The 17,198-nt window shown below is 53.5% G+C and overlaps 1 protein-coding gene across 1 annotated transcript; it reads right to left on the reverse strand.

The window, feature by feature from the left end:
• Positions 1-4,071: 4,071 nt before the first annotated feature.
• TEX51 (testis expressed 51) lies at positions 4,072-16,124 on the reverse strand. The gene is made up of 7 exons (XM_046659848.1): positions 15,980-16,124; positions 15,753-15,827; positions 15,426-15,515; positions 14,981-15,064; positions 13,776-13,851; positions 13,643-13,688; positions 4,072-4,149 (listed from the first exon to the last, which is right to left on the reverse strand). The coding sequence occupies exons 1-7, from the start codon at positions 16,122-16,124 to the stop codon at positions 4,072-4,074; spliced, it is 594 nt and encodes a 197-aa protein (XP_046515804.1).
• Between the last annotated feature and the right edge of the window lie 1,074 nt (positions 16,125-17,198).

Consider the following 17,198-nt stretch of genomic DNA (forward strand, 5'->3'; position numbering starts at 1 on the left):
AGGGTTGTCGGGAGGGGGCTTCTGAGCACTTTCGTCAGCCTTTCCTTCAGCCTCATCTTGCCCAGAGGGCAGAGGGCTCTGGTGCTGCCAGTCCTGAGAACTCCCAGCAGAGGCGGATGGGGTTGGGGGTGGAAACACTATAAGGAGTATTTTATCAGAAATATTGTTTAAAATCGCCCACGCATGGTGGTAATAACTGCAGGTTGACTTCAGTCAGCGTTCCGTTTTGTTTTGCTTTCATTTTCCATGTGCTGACTCCCTTACTGCTGCAGCCAGGCCCACCGCTCCCACTGCGTGCCGCCCACCCCTCGCTCTGCCGCTGGCTCTCAGGACTCTGCCACAGTCTCCTTTTTCTCTATTTCTGCCTTCAGATTTGGCTGTCTCAGGTCTGCTAGTTCAGTTGCCTCCATACTTCTGCCCTCCAGCTACCAAGTTTAATTGCTACTGTCTTCTTTCCTCTTCTCCTCGTCCCTACAGGTTTATGATTAAAAAGAAATTCTTCAATATAGTTTAATGGAGTTTCAGGAAGACGAAGTTAGGTAAATGTATTCAATCCTCCATTGGAAACCGGAGACCCTTTAGGAATTGTTTTTACAAACACTCTGGTATCTCTCACTCTTCTCTGAGCATTAGGATCCGCAGAGCCTAAGCCACAAGTGCTCCAGCACACGAGGGTTTTTAATTTGCAGCCGCCTGTCCATCGTCTCCATCCTGAGCGACCTGCTCAATGGACAGCCGAGGGCTGCTGCTCAGCTTCCCTGGGGGAGGGTCTGCCCGGGCACACAACGCTGCTCAGAGCCTTGCACATCTCCAGAGAAGGGACGGTGGTCTTTCTTTCCTGGTCTTCAGGGAGCCCCCCGCTCATCCTCCCCACTCTGAACTCCGTGTTTCCACTGCCTACCATTAGCCATTGAAGGCATCAGTCAGATCATAAAACCTTCCAGTGCCTTCTCATCTCACTCAAAAAATCCAAATGTTGTGCATGAACTGCACTGCTCTGCATGATCTGGGCCCCGGCCCCCGCCCTCGTCCCTCTCACCTCTTCACCCACTGGGCAGCACCATGCTTTCTGTCCCCCCGTAGGCCAGGTTCTCTCCTGCCTCAGGGCTCCTGTACGTGCCATGCTCTGGCCTGGAGGGCTGTCTCTAGCTCTTCCTGTGGGCTGACCCCCACCCTCTGGTCTCAGGCTGAAGGCCTTTCATGACCACCCCCTACTCCCTAGTCCCAGCCCCCTCTGGGGGTCCTGCCTGCTCCACGTGAGGCCAAGCCTGGTCTGGGTGCTGGCGTCCCAGGTAACATCTGCTCACATCGGAAAGGAAGCTGCATCCAGGTGGCAGCCTCTCCCATCTGGTGTGAGGGGAAGCTAACAAGAAGCCACATGTAATGAATGTGCTCCGGTCGTCTATAAAAGGGTCCAAGGGTTGGCCGAGAGCTGTGTGACTGAAACATGGGGAGATCAGCAAGAGGCCTGGGGTGGCTCCTAGGGGGCCATCTGGTGAAATGGTCAGACAGGGAGACGGTCCTGGGCTGGAACCCAAGCGCTGCCATGTTCTTGTTACGTGATGAGATCAAGTCCTCAATTTCTCTAAGCCTCAAGCTCCTCACCTGTAAAATGGGGAGAAACACAGCAGCCGTCTCAGTGGGCCGTGGTGGCAGGCACTGGGGGCTGACACTGGCACTGACTCTGTGCTTCTCCTGGCACGTAGAGACCCCATACACAATGATCGTCACCCCAGAGGTGCCCGGAAGGGGCAATTGGTGAGCACAGAGCCGTGGCCTGAGCCGTCAGTAGAAAATGTGCTCAAAGAACAGATGGTGGGGATGGGGCATCGGGGGGGTGTGCTGAAATGTGGGGAGTGGGGAGCTGGGAGCAAGAGTCCAGTTTTTGTCCCTGAGGCTAGTTAGGGTTTCCAGAGGAGACGGGCTCAGGCTCCACACGTGCCGGCCACTGGCCACCAGGGGCATCCAACCAGCCCCCAGCCCTGACTCCGGCATGCTGAACACTGTGGCCAGACTTTGGCTTGGTACGTGTGTCAGTCAGCCAGGACTCAGTCAGAGCAGCAGAACTGCCGGCTGTTTGCTTGAGCTGCGGTGGCTGTGTGAGCTGGTTGAGCAGCCTCTGGAAGGCCCTTGTTGGTGTGTCTGTTGCTGGAGGTTGACGTGCTCAGTGAGGATGGGAAGAAGGAGAGCAGAATTTGCCACCCCAAAATGTGTTTCTTTGACTTGATTATGTTTTTTTGGTGAGGAAGATTGGCCCTGAGCTCAGATCTGTGGCCCTCTGCCTCTATTTTGTGTGTGGGACGCCACCACAGCATGGCTTGATGAGTGCTGGTGTAGGTCCATGTCTGGATGGGAACCTGCACACCCTAGGGTGCCAAAGTGGAGTGCACGAACTTAACAATTATGCCACCAGGCTGGCCCCTTGACTTGATCATTTTTAAAAATAAAAGACTCCGGAAGAAACTTCGACCTTCCCCCTAACTGCCTAAAAATATTCAAGATAGAAGGCCTGTCCCAGGAAGGAGTTGTCACCATAGACAACCATACTATGATGAACTAGGGGTGGTAGACAGGGAGGAGCCCAGCAAGGGCCTTGTGATCAAAGTCCTCTTCTCCTCTTACTGTCTCTGCAGGGAATGGTCAACATTTGTTTCCCAAACATTTGCTTTCCCATCACCATATGAATTGCCTTCCTCCCCTTTGAAGTCCCAAACCACTACCCGCAACATCCTCCTTTGTCTTTAGCTGAAGATGGTATTTAAGGTGGTGGCTTTGGCCATTTTGGCAAGTTAGTCAGTTTTCCTGGGTTTCTCCCATGTGCACGATATTGAACTTGTTTGCTTTTTTCCTGTTCTTCTGTTTTGTGTCAATTTAATTCATAGACCTGCCAGAAGAACCTAGAAGGGTAGAGGAATAGTTTGTCCTCCCCTACAGTGTGTAATAGGGGGAGCCCATGAGGGCTCCCACCACCCTCAAACATGGTGAGAGAGCTGTCTCGCCAGAGAAGCTGGTGGCCTTAGTCACAGAGCTGAATCCACACCTGGACTGGAGGCTCCAGGGAAAGTGGAGCAGCTCAGGCCCAGCCACTGGTGCTGACGAGCTGAGTCAGCAAATGAGCAGTGACGTGTGTGAGCTGAAAAAGCACCTGCAGCCCCCCCCCGTCCCCAACCCTGAGCATAAACCACAAACTGGTCGCTGTGCTCCCATGGCCCATCCCAACCGGAAGTACCAGGGAACAGTGTCCCAGGGATTCGGGCTCGGCTCAGCCAAGCTGATGGTCACCACGGTAAGTGTGAGGCAGCCCTTCAGGTGCACGCTGCTATGGCTGCCAAGGGGATGGGTCTGCACCTGCACGGGCGAGGGTCAGGCGTGAGGTCCACGAAGCACTGGGGCTGCTCCTCTGTGAGTGCTCCGGTGAGTGTCTGCAGAGCCTGGCGCCACCCCCAGTCGCCAGCAGCACAGAGAGGTGGCATGGTGTTGGGAGGGCCAGTGTCCCCCAGTTTTCAGAAGGGGGAATGTTCTGGACTGGGTGCTTATGTCCCCCCCAAATTCATGTGTTGAAATCCTAACCCCCAATGTGACGGCATCAAGAGGAGGGGACTTTGGGAGCTGATTTGGTCAGGAATGGGAACAGCGCCCTCGAAGGAGGTGGGGGAGAGAAGCATGCTGTCCCTGTCCTGTGAGGACACAGTGAGAAGACGGCGTCTGCAGACCAGGAGGTGGGCTCTCAGCTGATACAGCGTCTGCTGGCCCTTTCATCTCGAACTTGCGTCCTCCAGAACGGTGAGGAATAAGTGTTTCTTGTTTGAGCCGCCCAGACTGTGGGAATTTGTCGTAGCAGCCAAGTCATAACAAGGAAGGAAGCAGATGTCGCCCACACGGGCCAGCGAGCTGAGGTGCATCCTGAGTGAGGCGGTGGAGTGGGCATTGCAAACATTTTGGTGCATTTTGGGGGCTCTGGGCAGGAAGAAGGGCGTGTACCAAGACAGGGGTGGGTAGGAGGAACTGGTCCCTCCAGGAAGCAGCCAGCGGGGCCACCAATGGACCCCGAGGAGTTTAGCAGACCCAGGCTCACGTGCAGCCCAAGAGCTCGAGGGAGGAGCGGTGCCGAGCACTGGTGTCCCCCTCATTGAGTGTGAGGTCTGTTCCCTGAGAGACACAAGGGCAGGGTGGATAGGCGGTGGGAACTGGGGCAGGGACTCGGTGATGCTGCGGCCACGCTGGAAGCGGAGGTGGAGGACCGGAAGAAGGACAGAATGCCTGTGATGCAAATAAACAGCCAAGCCGCCCTTCAGCGTGTCGGGGCTGAGCCATATTTTCACAGCAGGGGAAGGTCTTTCCCCAGCTCCACCCCTCACCTGACAGGAGCAACAGCCTGGGCCGCCCCAGCACCCTGCCCTTTGCCCACAGCTCGGTGCCCCGCTCACCCCAGGAACGAATGATGGGGAGGAGTCCTGTCCCAACTAAGACCAGGGTCCACGTCTCTGCAGTCAGGTGTCCTCTTGCTGCGTCTTCTCTCGCCCGTTCGTAGGAACTGTGAGATCCGTTTGTATGAAGTGACCAATGAATTCAGTAACTCGTCAGGGAAAAACAACCAGGGAAATTTACTCACTTGTTCATATTGTTTGCTTATTGATTTACTCAAAAAGTATTAGTTAAGCATTTTTCAGGCCTGGCGCCAGGGACTAGGGGCACAAGACGAGGCAGGTGGGAAGGTACCCGCGGCACTGAGCCTGCGTTCCACGTTCTGTGGAGCAGACAGATGCCACCCAGCAGACCACCCCCGATGGCACTTCGGCGGGGTCAGTGCTGGAGCAGAAGGCAGCTGAGGAAGGCTGTGGAGAGCAGGAGTCTGCGCTGGCCTGGGGTGTCCTGGGGGGTTCCTAGAGAAAAGAGGGGTTGAGTGGAGCCCTTAAAATTGAGTAGGAATTACCCAGCTGAAGGGGGCAGAGAGGAAAAGCATGGTAAGGCAAACGGCACGTCTGAGGAATGAGAAATAGCCCAGCATAGCCAGAGCTTAGTCTGGCCCTTTGGGCACATGACAGCTGAGGGATCCAATGAAATGATCATATCAGCACATTCTTGCTGTTACAGGCTGAATCGTGTTCCCCCATAAAATCGATAAGCTGAAGCTATGGGTGTTGTGTGAACCCATATTCCCAGGTATCTCAGAATGCAACTGTGTTTGGAGGTGAGGTCTTTAAAAATGTAATTAAATAAAATGAGATCACCAGGGTGGGCTCTAGTCCAATATGACTGGTTTTATTATAAACAGAGATTAGGACACAGACATGCACAGATAGAAGACCAAGTAAGGACACAGCCAGAAGATGGCCATCAACAAGCCCAGGAGAGAGGCCTCAGGAGAAACCAAGCCTGCCAACACCTTGATCTTGGACTTTCAGCTCCAGAACTGTGAGAAATAAATGTCTGTTAAGCCACTTAGTCTGTGGCACTTTGTTACGGCCATGAAGCCAGGTACCTGAGGGTTACCGTAAATATCCAGTAAGATTACCTTTCAACTCTTCCCAACACAGACATAGATGAAAAGAAGTTAGTCTTGTTAATTTGCTGTTTCCTTGTCTAACCTGATGGGTGACTCAAGGATCATCGGATTTATGAGCTTGTTTTGCAGAAGAAAAAGAAGACCTTCAAGGAGGTTTCCCCGTCACCAGATAACCAGTCCCCAGCTGCTGTTGAGCCCAGAAGTCAGACTGCCCAAGGGCTGATCTGGAGGGAAAGAAACACGGGGGACTCCTTTGTTTCTTGAAACTCCTCCTGCCAAGCCCTTAGCTCTGTAAAACTCTGCTTTATTCTCTTGTTAAGGTGGACTTGAGAGAACCTGTCCTCCCACCTTCTCGTTTTGGCCAATTCAAATAAACCTTTCTCCAGCTGCAAGCACTGATGTCTGATTGGCTGACTGTGCATCAGCACACGAACTTGAGATTAAGATGTTCAATATCAGCAGCATGAGCAGACTAATATCTTTACCAAGTGCCATGTATTGGTCTAAGGTCTTTATACACATGACCTTATTTCTCACGGCAGCCCCAAAAAAGAGGTGCCACCACTCTCCCCATTGTGCTGATGAGAACACTGAGGAACAGGAGTAAGAACTGAAATAATTCACACTCCAGAACTTACTGTCTGCACTAATGTGACTTTATTGTTGGACATTTGACACTAACATGACTTTGCTACTGCAGGACATTCTTGCCCAGGAAGGTGAAGTTGCAAATAACTTTGTGGTTTGTTTCAGAACTTCCTGAAAATCCATTTTTCTGGGTAATAGACTATTCAACTTTCCCTCAAGAGGGTAGCCCCTTCTAAGCAAAATGGATTGCTCAACTGAGCTCATCAAATATCTGTTTACACTCCAAGGACTTGTTTTACAGTCCCCTCCTTGCTGTGTCCACCAATCCTATTGTATCATGAATTTTGCACAATGCCAGTTAGGTCCCATGCTTTGGAAGAGCTACACTGAACTGGACCACCCAAACCTTATAAGTATCCCACCTTTGCCCTTCCTTGTGGCTCCCCTCACTGCAAGGAGCAATAAACCTGACTTTGCTAGATCAGTACGTTGTTTGGCTGTCTCTCTGGGGGGTCAGCAGTAAGCAGATTAAGTAACTTGCCCTGGATCATGCAGCTAGAGAGTGATGGAGCCAGGATGGGACCCTCATAACCTGGGTGCAGCATCTGTGCTTCTAACTATGGTGTCCAAGGGTCAGAGTCAGAGAGAGCTGACAGTCCTGGAGTCCATTCCCCTCTGCCTGACCCTTTCTGGGTGAGCAGCCAGCCTCTTGGAGGCAGCTGTCTCATTGTTGGGGAGCCATCGCTGGAGGCAATGTGGTACATTAGAAGGAACAAGGGCTCTGGGTTGGCACAGACCCAGCTTGTTAACTGACTAGCTACATGACTTTGAGTAGGTGACCAACCTCTCTGAACCTTGGATTTCCCATCATCAAAATAGGGATAAGGGTCCACAGCTCACGTGGTCAAGGTGGAGATTAAAAAGGGCTAACGTTAATCACCTGCCTGGCACACGGTAGCTGACCAATAAGTGGTATGTTCAATACTGCTTGGTTCCATGGAGTTGATATTTGCTTCCCAGATTGCCTCCTCCCTCCTTCACCATTCAGCTCACTCAAGCATGGACTGGTCCCCAGAAGTCAGAAAGTTCTAGAACTTCAAACAAATCCCTCTTCTCAGAGTCATTTTATCCCTTTCACTTTTGTCTTCAAAAAGTGGTGGAGCTAGAGCAGTAACTCCAGAAAGAAACACCCCCTGGGCCCTTTGGGCCTAGAGTTCTTTGCTCCTATGGCTTGGAGATGGAGAATGACACTCCATCACTCCTGAAGAAGGGCTCATGCCTCAATGGAAAGGGCACTGGACCAGGAGATGGCACCTTGTTCTGTTTGTTACCAATCAGCTGAGTGCTGACCTCTCCACATCTCAGTTTCTTTTTTTGGGAATCACAAGAACAGACTCAATTCGCTCTTGGAGATACCCTCCTATTGCTTGTAGCCCTCCAGCCCCATCCCTACACATGCAGGTGTTATTCCCTTTGCCCAGTTAGAGGGAGATTTGACAAATCACACTGAAGCCAACAAACAAGAAAGAGGTCCCAAGAGGAAGGCAGAGCTGGGGCGAGAAGGGGAGAAAGGTGGCACGTTCTCATGTAAAACGTGGTCATAAAGATGTCAGTGATGTGAAACAGGTGGGCGACGTGCAGGACCCCATTCCTGCGGCCAGCAGCAGGGAGGGGAGGCAATGAACCATCTCTAACTATGGCCGCTCCTTCCGGGAGCTTCCGACGGCTCCCTTCCTTTGGCAGGCTGTGTGTTTGCGGAATATGCGCTCAGTCTCCAGGGGTATCTGGTGGTCTCCATGTGTCCACATGGGCACTTTGGTAAAGGTAAGGCTTTGCCCACCCCAGAACTATGAACGTACGTGAAAGCCTTCTGAATTTCCTGAGTCATAGAAAAATCCAGATCCTTAGCTGCAAAGAAAAGTGAAGATATGCCCCTGTCTCTGTTTAGACGTCTCTTTCATCAAGGAGGTGGACCCCAGTCAAGGAGGTTCCATCAGCTAACACCATAGATTGCTGATGGCTTTCCTCTGACAGGATGAGCCTTACATTTTCATTTCTCAATAACCGGCCCCGTTTCTGCTAAGGTTCTAGTCCCTCGAAACAGCTCTGCATCTTTTTGGCGCCCCCTCCTGATCCCCTGCATGCAGCAGATTCGCTCTGAAGTCAGGAAAGCAGGAGGAAAGCTTAGTACAGGGTCTTTGAAGGCTGATGGGCTGGGGTTAAAATCTTGGCTCGTGAACCAGCTGGGAGACCTTTGGCTCCTTAACGTCTCTGGGCCTTGGCCTGAGATATGACCACATGTATGTATATTCTATGAATCTTGTGTATTCTGAGGGTATGTCTGCCAGTGCATGCCACCCACACACGTCCACACATTATAGTGAGCCAGCTGATGGGAGCAGAGCTGGGTCTGACGCCTAATGGGAAAATAACCTAATCCTCATGGGGTTACGTTGGGGACCAGGCATGATTTATGCAATGAAGCTAGCACAGTGCCTGGCAACCGAAGGCGCTCAATAAGTGAGAGAGTAAGAAACAGAAACCAGAAAATTGATTTAGAAAAGCTGTGGGCATTTTCCATTGTGAACCAGGCAGTGGCAGGAGAAAGGAAACATGCGTGAGAGGACTAGATTTCATCCTTTTAGTTGCTAAAAACGACCACCGGCAGAGGCAACACATCATGGCTGCTGGGCGGGAATGCAAGGGTGGAGGGTAAGACTTCACCTCAGTTCCCAGGTTCCACATCTCCTTTCCAGCTTTCAGACTCCATGGAAAAGTCTGGAATGCTCTTTGGAAAGAAGACGTGCCTGAGTAAGTAACATCTTCATTGGGTCTCAATTTCTTCAACTGCAAACTGCGAAAAGGGGATTATAATGCTTACTCCATGTTGTTACGGTTAAATGAGATAAAGTGACAAGCATCTTCATAGAATAGAAATTAGAGAAGTTTCAGATGCTTTCCTCCTGCCCAGCAGAGTCTCTGATGGGTGTGTGGTGGAGCTAGGACAATATGAGACGAGCTTCCTTGAGGGAGAGGCTCAGTGTGACCACAGATAGAAGGTAGGGGGCACATGGCAGATTTGGAAAACCAACACCAGGAGATTCAGGCCGAGCTGTGGTTGGGAGGTGTTGCTGATGGCTGGGAGGGGAGAGTGGAGGGCAGCCCCGCTGGGAGCTGGGGCTCTTGTCTAGGATGCTCCAGACTGACTAGTCAGGCTTGGAAGTACACAAGAACATTGCCAGATCCTGAAAAAGGGCCTTTTTCCAAGACTTCCCTGCTCATCAGCAGGAATGCTGGTGGCATCTGGATACTGGCTAAGAGGAGGGCCACCCTACGACCCTGCTAGTGAAAGTGCTTAGAAACCTGTGGATTCTGGGGGCATGTGTGCACACACCCCATGCCCCACCCCACACAGAGTATGGCTGTACGGTCTTACCTTCTCTCCAGCACCGTATGTGATCTGCTCGCTCCATGTCCCCAGCAGCACCTGACATCGTTGGTGTTAGAGTGCCAGTGTACACTCTGATAGGTGTGTGCTGGTGTCACATTGTGGCTTTTACTGGCATTCTCCTAATGTCTAATGATGTTGGTTATCTTTTCATGTGCTTATTTCCCACTTGTATATCCTCCTCTATGAAATGTCTCTCATAGTTTTTGAACATGTTCTAATTGTATTATTTGACTTTTACTGCTGAGTTTTAAGAATTCTGTATATATCCTAGGGGCTGGCTCCATGGCCGAGTGGTTAAGTTCGCGCGCTCCGCTGTGGCGGCCCAGGGTTCGGATCCTGGGCGCGGACATGGCACCACTCGTCAGGCCACGTTGAGGCGGTGTCCCACATCTCATAGCTGGAAGACATGCAACTAAGATATGCAACTGTGTACGGGGGGGGAGATAAAGCAGGAAAAAAAATATTGGCAACAGTTGTTAGCCCAGGTGCCAATCTTTAAAAAAAAAATAGAATTCTGTATATATTCTAGATATTAGTCCTTTGCCAGAAATGTGGTTTGTACATCTTTTCTCTGTAGCCTGTCTTTTCATCCTCTTAACAGGGTCTTTCACAGAGCAAAAGTTTTCATTTTGATGAAGTTCAATTTATCAACTTTTCCTTTCATGAATTGTGTTTTGGTGTCAACTAAGAATTCTTCTTCTAGATTCTTAAAATTTTCTGCTATGATTTACACTAAAAGTTTTATATTTTACATTTAACCCCATGATCGATTTGGAGTTAATTTTTGTAACAATGTGTGAGACTTAAGTTCAGGCTCATAGATGCCTATAGAGACCCATTGCTCCAGCACCATTTGTTGAAAAGTCATCTTAACTACTTAACTACTTAACTAGCTGGAGCTCCCAATTCTCCCTCTTATTCTCATGACGATGCTGCATGCTCTGTAGGTTTCTCAGAACTTCCAGGTGGTCCCCAGCCCAGCCCCCCGGGCTCTCCTCCTGTGCCTCTGCAGCTCCCCGCAGCTGGGGCCGCGCCGCGGAGCATGGGCTGGCCGCACAGCGCTCGCCTGCCTGCTGGGACCGTGGACCCACTGGTCCTACCTCTTCTGTGCCAGGACTTCTGGTTTTGTTTCGCACTTGTGACATATTTACGTTTGGTTGCCCTTGGTGGAGTGTTGTGCGACGAGCCGCTCCATCGTAACTGGAAGCAAAAGCCCCCAGAGCCGATACCTTGACCAAGGTTTACCTGACTCAGAATTCCCTAATCTTCCTGCTCTAGCAGGATTCAATAGCGAGTTTTCATGCAAATATGCCCACAAATAAAAATCTGTTGATAAGAGATGCGTGCATACAAACACACCAACTCACACTTCTCATGAATCATACCCAGGCTTTCCTATTTTTACTGCATGCATCAGAGAACAGTTGCTCTGGGTACTTTTGAGGGGAGGGTCTAAGTCCCAATTTAAATACAAGTAGGAAAATGACATCTCCACACGAGGGCTGGCCTTTCCTAGGTCCTGGGTGGCAGCCAGCTTTCACAGACGTGTGGGGAGAACCAGTCTGCTGGACGTCCATGACCAGCGCCTGGGGTCTCTGGCCCCGTCACCCAGAATGGTTACGAGCTCATCCTCACCACATAGCATCGGCTATGTCCTTGGGGTGCTTTCTGCTTTCCAAAACGCCTTACAGCTGTGGACCCCTCCCCAGCTTTGTGAGGCGGGGCGGGTCTGCGGGGCTGGGGGGAAGGGGTGCTTCAGCTCCCAGCCCCTGCAGCCACATCTGCTCAGGGAGCACCTGCCCTTCTCCACTCTGTGTCTCTGTCCTCTCCCCAGGGCTCGGGCCTGCTACTGGCAAACACCCCACTGCCTCTCCCGCAGCCCTCCCTGCTGCCTGCTGTCCCGGGCTCTTCTCTCGGGCTCCCTTCAGGCCTGCACAGGCTCGTGAGCCTCCACGGGCCTCACCTCTCACCACGTCTCACCCGGCCCTCTCCCTCCAGCCACACCGCATTTCTTGGAGTTGCTCGACCCTATCAGGATCTCTCATACCTCCGCTGCAACCCTGAGCCTTCAATGAAATGCTCCTCCCTCCCTCCCTGCCTTCCCCAGCCTCTCTGCAGTTGAAGACGTCACCTCAGGGAGGCCTTCCCGGATCCCCCGTTGGGGGAGCTGGAGATGCTTGTAGCTGGGCCCCCATGGCTGCTGACAGTCACAGCGCTCCCTCCCCTGGCTGTGTGGTTATGGTCTGTTTACGTCTTGCTTGGGTCTCCTGCAGTGCCCCCACCCCTGCCCAAGGAGTGGCCCTTCCAGTGGGATGGGATGCTGCTGCCGAAGTCAGCCTGCTTCCGGCCTGGCCGCCAGCTCCAGGGGGAGTAGCAGCAGGGCCTAGGGACACATGAGGTCTTGTTGAGGAGCTAGCCCATGGGTCCTGGGAGGATTTCCATGGACTGCAGGAGGAGAGGGGAACTAGCATGTAGAATCTGGACCCACAGCATGAGCAAATATGGGATGGCAAATATGAACCCAGTGGGTTCGAGGGTCAGGGTATACCAGCGTGGCAATAGCATTGCATCCCTCTCTCCATGCTCAGATGGGGAAACTGGATGCAGAGGGGGCAACCCAGAGCCTTAGTGTCAGAACCAGGATTTGAGTCCAGGTTCCGGGCTGCCTGTCCACAGCTCTAGCCTCAGGCCTGCTTCCCTCAGCCCCCAGGAGCTGACCTGCTGACCAGGGCCCTGGACCTGGTGGCTCAAGTTTGCTGGAGAGGTTCCATTTAGTCTCAGGGGAGAGCCTGGGCTGAGGCCGAGAGGCTGGGAGAATCTGTGAGTGGGGCACGGGGTTGAGGGGAAGGTGCCAGGCTGGGCCTGGGGGACAAGGGGATTCCATTTAACCTGGTGGCCTCGGGGGCCAAGAAGGAAAGGGAAGTGGAGGGAGATGGAGGAAGAGGGTGCAAAGTCTTCCCACGGGCAGAGCCAGGGGAACTTCACTGCCAGCAGCACCAGTGACCCCCTGGGGACCTCAGTGTCTCAGGGCGACATCTTGGCTAGGACGCGGGTGAGCGCTGCTGTCACTGTGACTGGAGCCTGTTTCCTGTGCTCTTCTGCCACTCCCTGCTCTAGCTGGGGCCTTCAGCTGGTGTCTTGCTGCCTCTGCTCCACACTCAGACACAGGGACCCCTCGAGGGACCCAGGCCACCCCTGCCGTCGTCTCTGGTGTTGGAATTAGGTGAGGCTGTTGAGAGCCTATGCCGCCACCGCTGCTGGGACCAGGAGAGTGGCAGAGTGGTGTTTCTGGAAGGGAAGGGTGGGGACCAGTGGGGGAGGGTGAGGAGATGGAACAGTCCCACGGGACCACGTGGGGAAGACCAGAGTGCTGGCCGAGTCTGCCCAGGGCCCAGCAGGAAGGAGATGGCACAGTCCATCAGAAAGTTAGGAGGGTGTTTTAATGACGGACATTTACAAGGCACGGGCGCAGGGAAACCACAAGAGAATGTGCGATCTCCTGGGCCTGGGAAATTCAGAGCTGTTACCACCCCAGGTGGGAGGGGTCAGGGGAGGAAGCGTTACCGGAACCCAGAGACGAGAGAGCTTCCTAACAGCAACTGCGGCCTCTGCTCAGTTGTGGGAGATGAGTGGGCTGCCAGGTCCCTGCTGAGACAGAAGAAGCTGGCTTTCCAACCCTGACCCCTGCGGGGCCTCGCCTCTGACCCTCTGACCTCGAGCTGGCCGAACCCAACCAGGAGCTGAGGCCAAAGGGGCCATGTGGGTAGCCTGTACGGGTCAGGGAGCAGGGTGGCAAAGAGTGGAGAGTGAGTCTGCAGAGGGACAATGGCAGCTATGGGCGGAGGACACTTTGTGCATCTGGTAGGGACCCAGAGCTCGGCAGCTGCTGTGTCCTGGGCCCCTCGCCCCCGCTGAGTCTGCTCACACTGGCAGGCTGATGGGTGGCCCTTGTGAGTCCTGACCCTGGATCCTACTCTGTTCTGGATGTCAGACCCCAGGAGCCGGAGCTGGGGCCTCCAGCCTTCCTACCCCCAAGGCAGAGGCGGCATTCCCTCTGTGGGGCCGTGGATTCCTGCAGGGGTCCCCTTCCCTAGTACCTCTTCTGCCCTCTTCTTCTTCTTCTTGCGCCAGCAAACGTAACATCTGGACCAGGAAACAGGGGGGAGCTGGGTCAGTCAAGGAGTAGCTGTGTCTTCCTCAGGGACGCTGGGGCTTGGAGAAGTCACTCACCCACCTCCAGCTATGGCTGCCAGGGGCAGAGCAATGCCGAGGCTCACAGCCCACACGAGGGTCCTCCGGGTCACGGCTGGGGGTGTGGAAGGGGAGCCAGGCGTTAGGGGAACAGTCAGCGCCGTCCTGGCTCAGAGAGCTGGCCACATTCTTCTCTTCTTTTACTTGCTCACTCAGTCACTCACCTGCAAACACTTACTGGGCACCTACTGTGTGCCTGGAATACTTTAGAGACGAGTGAGACAGGGCCCTGCTCTCTAGGAGGGAGACAGGCAAACAGTCACGGTGTGCTGTCCCAGGGAAGGGGACAGGGCAGAGGAGAAGTGGTCACGAGGGGGCTGATAAGCCTTAGGGGGTGGGTGGGAGCTGGCGGGGGAAAGCTTCCTGGGCAACAGGACTTCCGGCTGGACTTTGAAAGACAAGTAGGAGTTCAGTTCAGAGGGTCAAGAGGCAAAACTGTGTTCCAGGCAGCGGACACGATGTTCAAGGACAGAAGCATGAAGCTGTCTAGTGTGTCAGCAGCTCAGTGTGGCTGGGGAGTCAGGGGCGGTGGGAGGTCAGCAGAGACGGCTCACACGGGGCCTTCCGGGAGGGTGGGCTTTGTCTGGGGGCAATTGGGAGCCACTGAAGGTTATAAAGAGGGAGTGTTATAGCTAGGATTTGCTCCTTGAGAAAGTTCTTTGGTTGCTGAGGAAGATGTGGCCAGGAGGGGCAGGAAGACCAGCTAGGAGATGTTGCCATAATCCAGGTGACATGAAGATGCCTGGAGAAGAGTGGTGGACATTGGGATGAAAATATGGCAACATATTTAAGAATCATTTAGGAAGACTTGGTGATTATGTGTGCTGAGTAAGGGGGAGGGAGATTCCTGGTTTAGGAGGTTGAGGGCGTGAGTGGGGCTGTTTGCTGAGGGGTCCCCAGGGGAGAGCAGATTTTGGGGTGGTGATGGGCTGGGACATGTCTCCAGGCATGCTGGCTTTGAGGACCTGAGGACCTCCAGTGGAGATGTCCTGGAGGCAGGTGGCCCTATGGCTCTGAGGCTGGACACGTGGAATTGAGAGATCCCAGAAGGGGCTACCTTCACCAGTGAGGATGGAGAGCAGGAAGAGGTCAGGGCTGGGCAGAGGAGGAAGACAGTTCAGATAGAGACAAAAATGGGCCTGCGGGTGGAGTGGGGGAAGCGGGTGGCCGGATGGACCACTGACCTGGGCAGAGGGTGGGGTCCTTGCAGGTGAGGAAGTGTGTCCTGCAGTTGGCACAGTTGATGACCTCCCGTGGGAAGAGTAGGTCTGTGAGAGGATGGGCAGGAACCTTAGAGAGGTCCAGGCGCCCCTCACCCTTTGCCCAGGCCCCGTCCGCAGAGATACTCACCACAGGATGCATTGCAGGCTGCCCGGGAGGGTGAGACGGTAGAGAAACTGAGGCGCCGGGGGGAGGCAGACAGAGCCGGGAGGGGTCAGGGTGTGAGCAGGAGGTGGAGCTGGGGAAGGTACGGACAGGTGCCCAGTAGGGGGCAGGGATGGGGCTCCTGGGGGAGGGGCCTGGAAGGGGGCCACAGATTGGACTCTGCTCTCCTCGAGGCTTTGGGGAGGTGGAGGGCTGGGCGGTGAGGGGGCCGGGCCGTGGGCAGGGGCCAGCCCCACCTCTCACCCTTCTCCATCAACTCCTCGGATACTTCATCCAGCCTCTCGCAGAACAGCTGCTTATGGACTTGAATCTCTTCCAGAAGTAACGGTTTATCTGGGTGGAGTAGGAGGGACAGGGTGCGTTTATCACCCACATTTCACAGGTGGAATCAATCACGTAACTTTCTTAAGGTGGGGAATTCAAACCAGTTTTCCTAAACAGAAACTCCGTGCAGCACCCAGATAGACGCTGCATCCGTCTCCCCACCCAGGCCAATGGCGTCCTGGGGAACGCCCCGCAGCCGGGCATTCTTAACCCAAGCCCTGGGCCCTGGACACGCGGCTTCCTCACCATCTCGCAACTTCTTAATGGCTTGATCTACGTGATCGAACAATTTGGCTGTTTCTTCCTCCAGATGATCCTCATCTGAGATTAGGATGCGGGACAAAGGGAAGTCAGGGGAGGAAGACCCCAGGCCAGGTGCAGAGCCAGCCTCCCTGCCTCGTCTCGGGGTTGTGCCTCACCAAGATACCAGGCTTCCGGGGAGTCATGAGCCTCCAGGAACAGGGAGTGGAGGCTCTGGGAGAGCTCTGCGGGGGGCCCTGGAGTGCCCCAAAGAATCTGCAGGTCGTAGTCTATCAAGGCTGGCAGTTCTGGCCAGCAGTGGAAGCAGCTCCTCCCGTTGGCGGCAGGCAGGAGACAGCCCAGCAGGAGAAGCAGCATCTTCTGGGGTCTTCTCTCTGTGCCCTTCTCACCCTGTCGGGCAGTTCCACATGGAATGCTGGTGCCCTGTCTCCCCGGGAACCCCATTCTTTTTGAAGAACACAAGTAAATTCCACAGGGTAAGGTGAGGGCCAGCCATGGCACGAACCCAGGCTTTGGTGTCAGACCCAAGTCGGGGCTTCTGTACCCTCCTCTGAAGATGGAGTCACAGATGGTCCTCAGGGAGGGTTCTTGGGAGGACCAGAGGGATGGCTGCGCTGCCTTGTGGCTGGTGCTCGGCTCTCTTGATGGCATTTACCGTGCATTGAATAGTTCAACAGGCTGAAATTTGAGAGGCCGGGAGAAGGCAGCACAGAGGGATCATTTTTCCTCACACATCTTTGTCATGGCACATGAAAACTGCAGCTGTCTTTTGCCTGGCCAAGCCAAAGGGGCGTGGACAGCCGCTCCCACCACAGTGTAGACAGAAGTCCAGCCGTCTTTGGGGCAGCAGTTCTTGTGTGCAACATGCACTGAAGAAAAGAAAAACTCTGTATTCTTCAGTAGTGAAAAAGCCGATGGGACCCTTGTCACTCCTCAGCTGGTAAGCTTAGTCCTTCCACACTGTGCTTCTAGCCAGCTTCTGAGTGCCTCAAGCTGGATTATGGGCAGCCGGAAGCCATCAGGCATTTGAGGAATGCTTCTAACAGGAACAAGAGAAAAAACCAATAGCAAGAATTCAAAACAAAAGCAAACAAAAACCACAGGGAAAAGAAAGGGTACAAAGATATGGTGGGAAGCAGAAGAAAATGTAGAACCCACTACAATTAAATAGACAAAGTATTGCTTTCCCCAAACAAGAAGAGGCTGCTCTGTGAAAGGAAAAGTCAGAGAGCAAGAAAGAGTTGTTGTAGATTAAAGATACGACAGCAGGAATTTAAAATTTCATAGAAGTGTTGGGGATAAAGTTTAAGAAATCTCCCGGGCAGCAGTACGAAAAGACAGAGTTGAGAAATCAGGAAGAAAAAGGTAAAATTAGACAATCGGTTCCTGAGGTCCAGCATCCAACACAAGTTTCAGAAAGAAAGCACAGAG

This window comes from Equus quagga, chromosome 4 (assembly GCF_021613505.1).
Source record: "Equus quagga isolate Etosha38 chromosome 4, UCLA_HA_Equagga_1.0, whole genome shotgun sequence".
NCBI lineage: Eukaryota > Metazoa > Chordata > Mammalia > Perissodactyla > Equidae > Equus > Equus quagga.

Bases quoted from the DNA above. Each gene is read 5' to 3' on its own strand.
- TEX51 (XM_046659848.1), bottom strand. From the start codon at position 16,124: ATGCTGCTTCTCCTGCTGGGCTGTCTCCTGCCTGCCGCCAACGGGAGG. The intron at 15,828-15,979 runs GCCTCCACTCCC...TCCTAATCTCAG, and splicing joins CCCCGCAGAGCTCTCCCAGA to ATGAGGATCATCTGGAGGAA. The intron at 4,150-13,642 runs GTACTAGGGAAG...TGTGTCTCTCAG, and splicing joins AGAAGAAGAGGGCAGAAGAG to GGAACAGACCTCACACTCAA.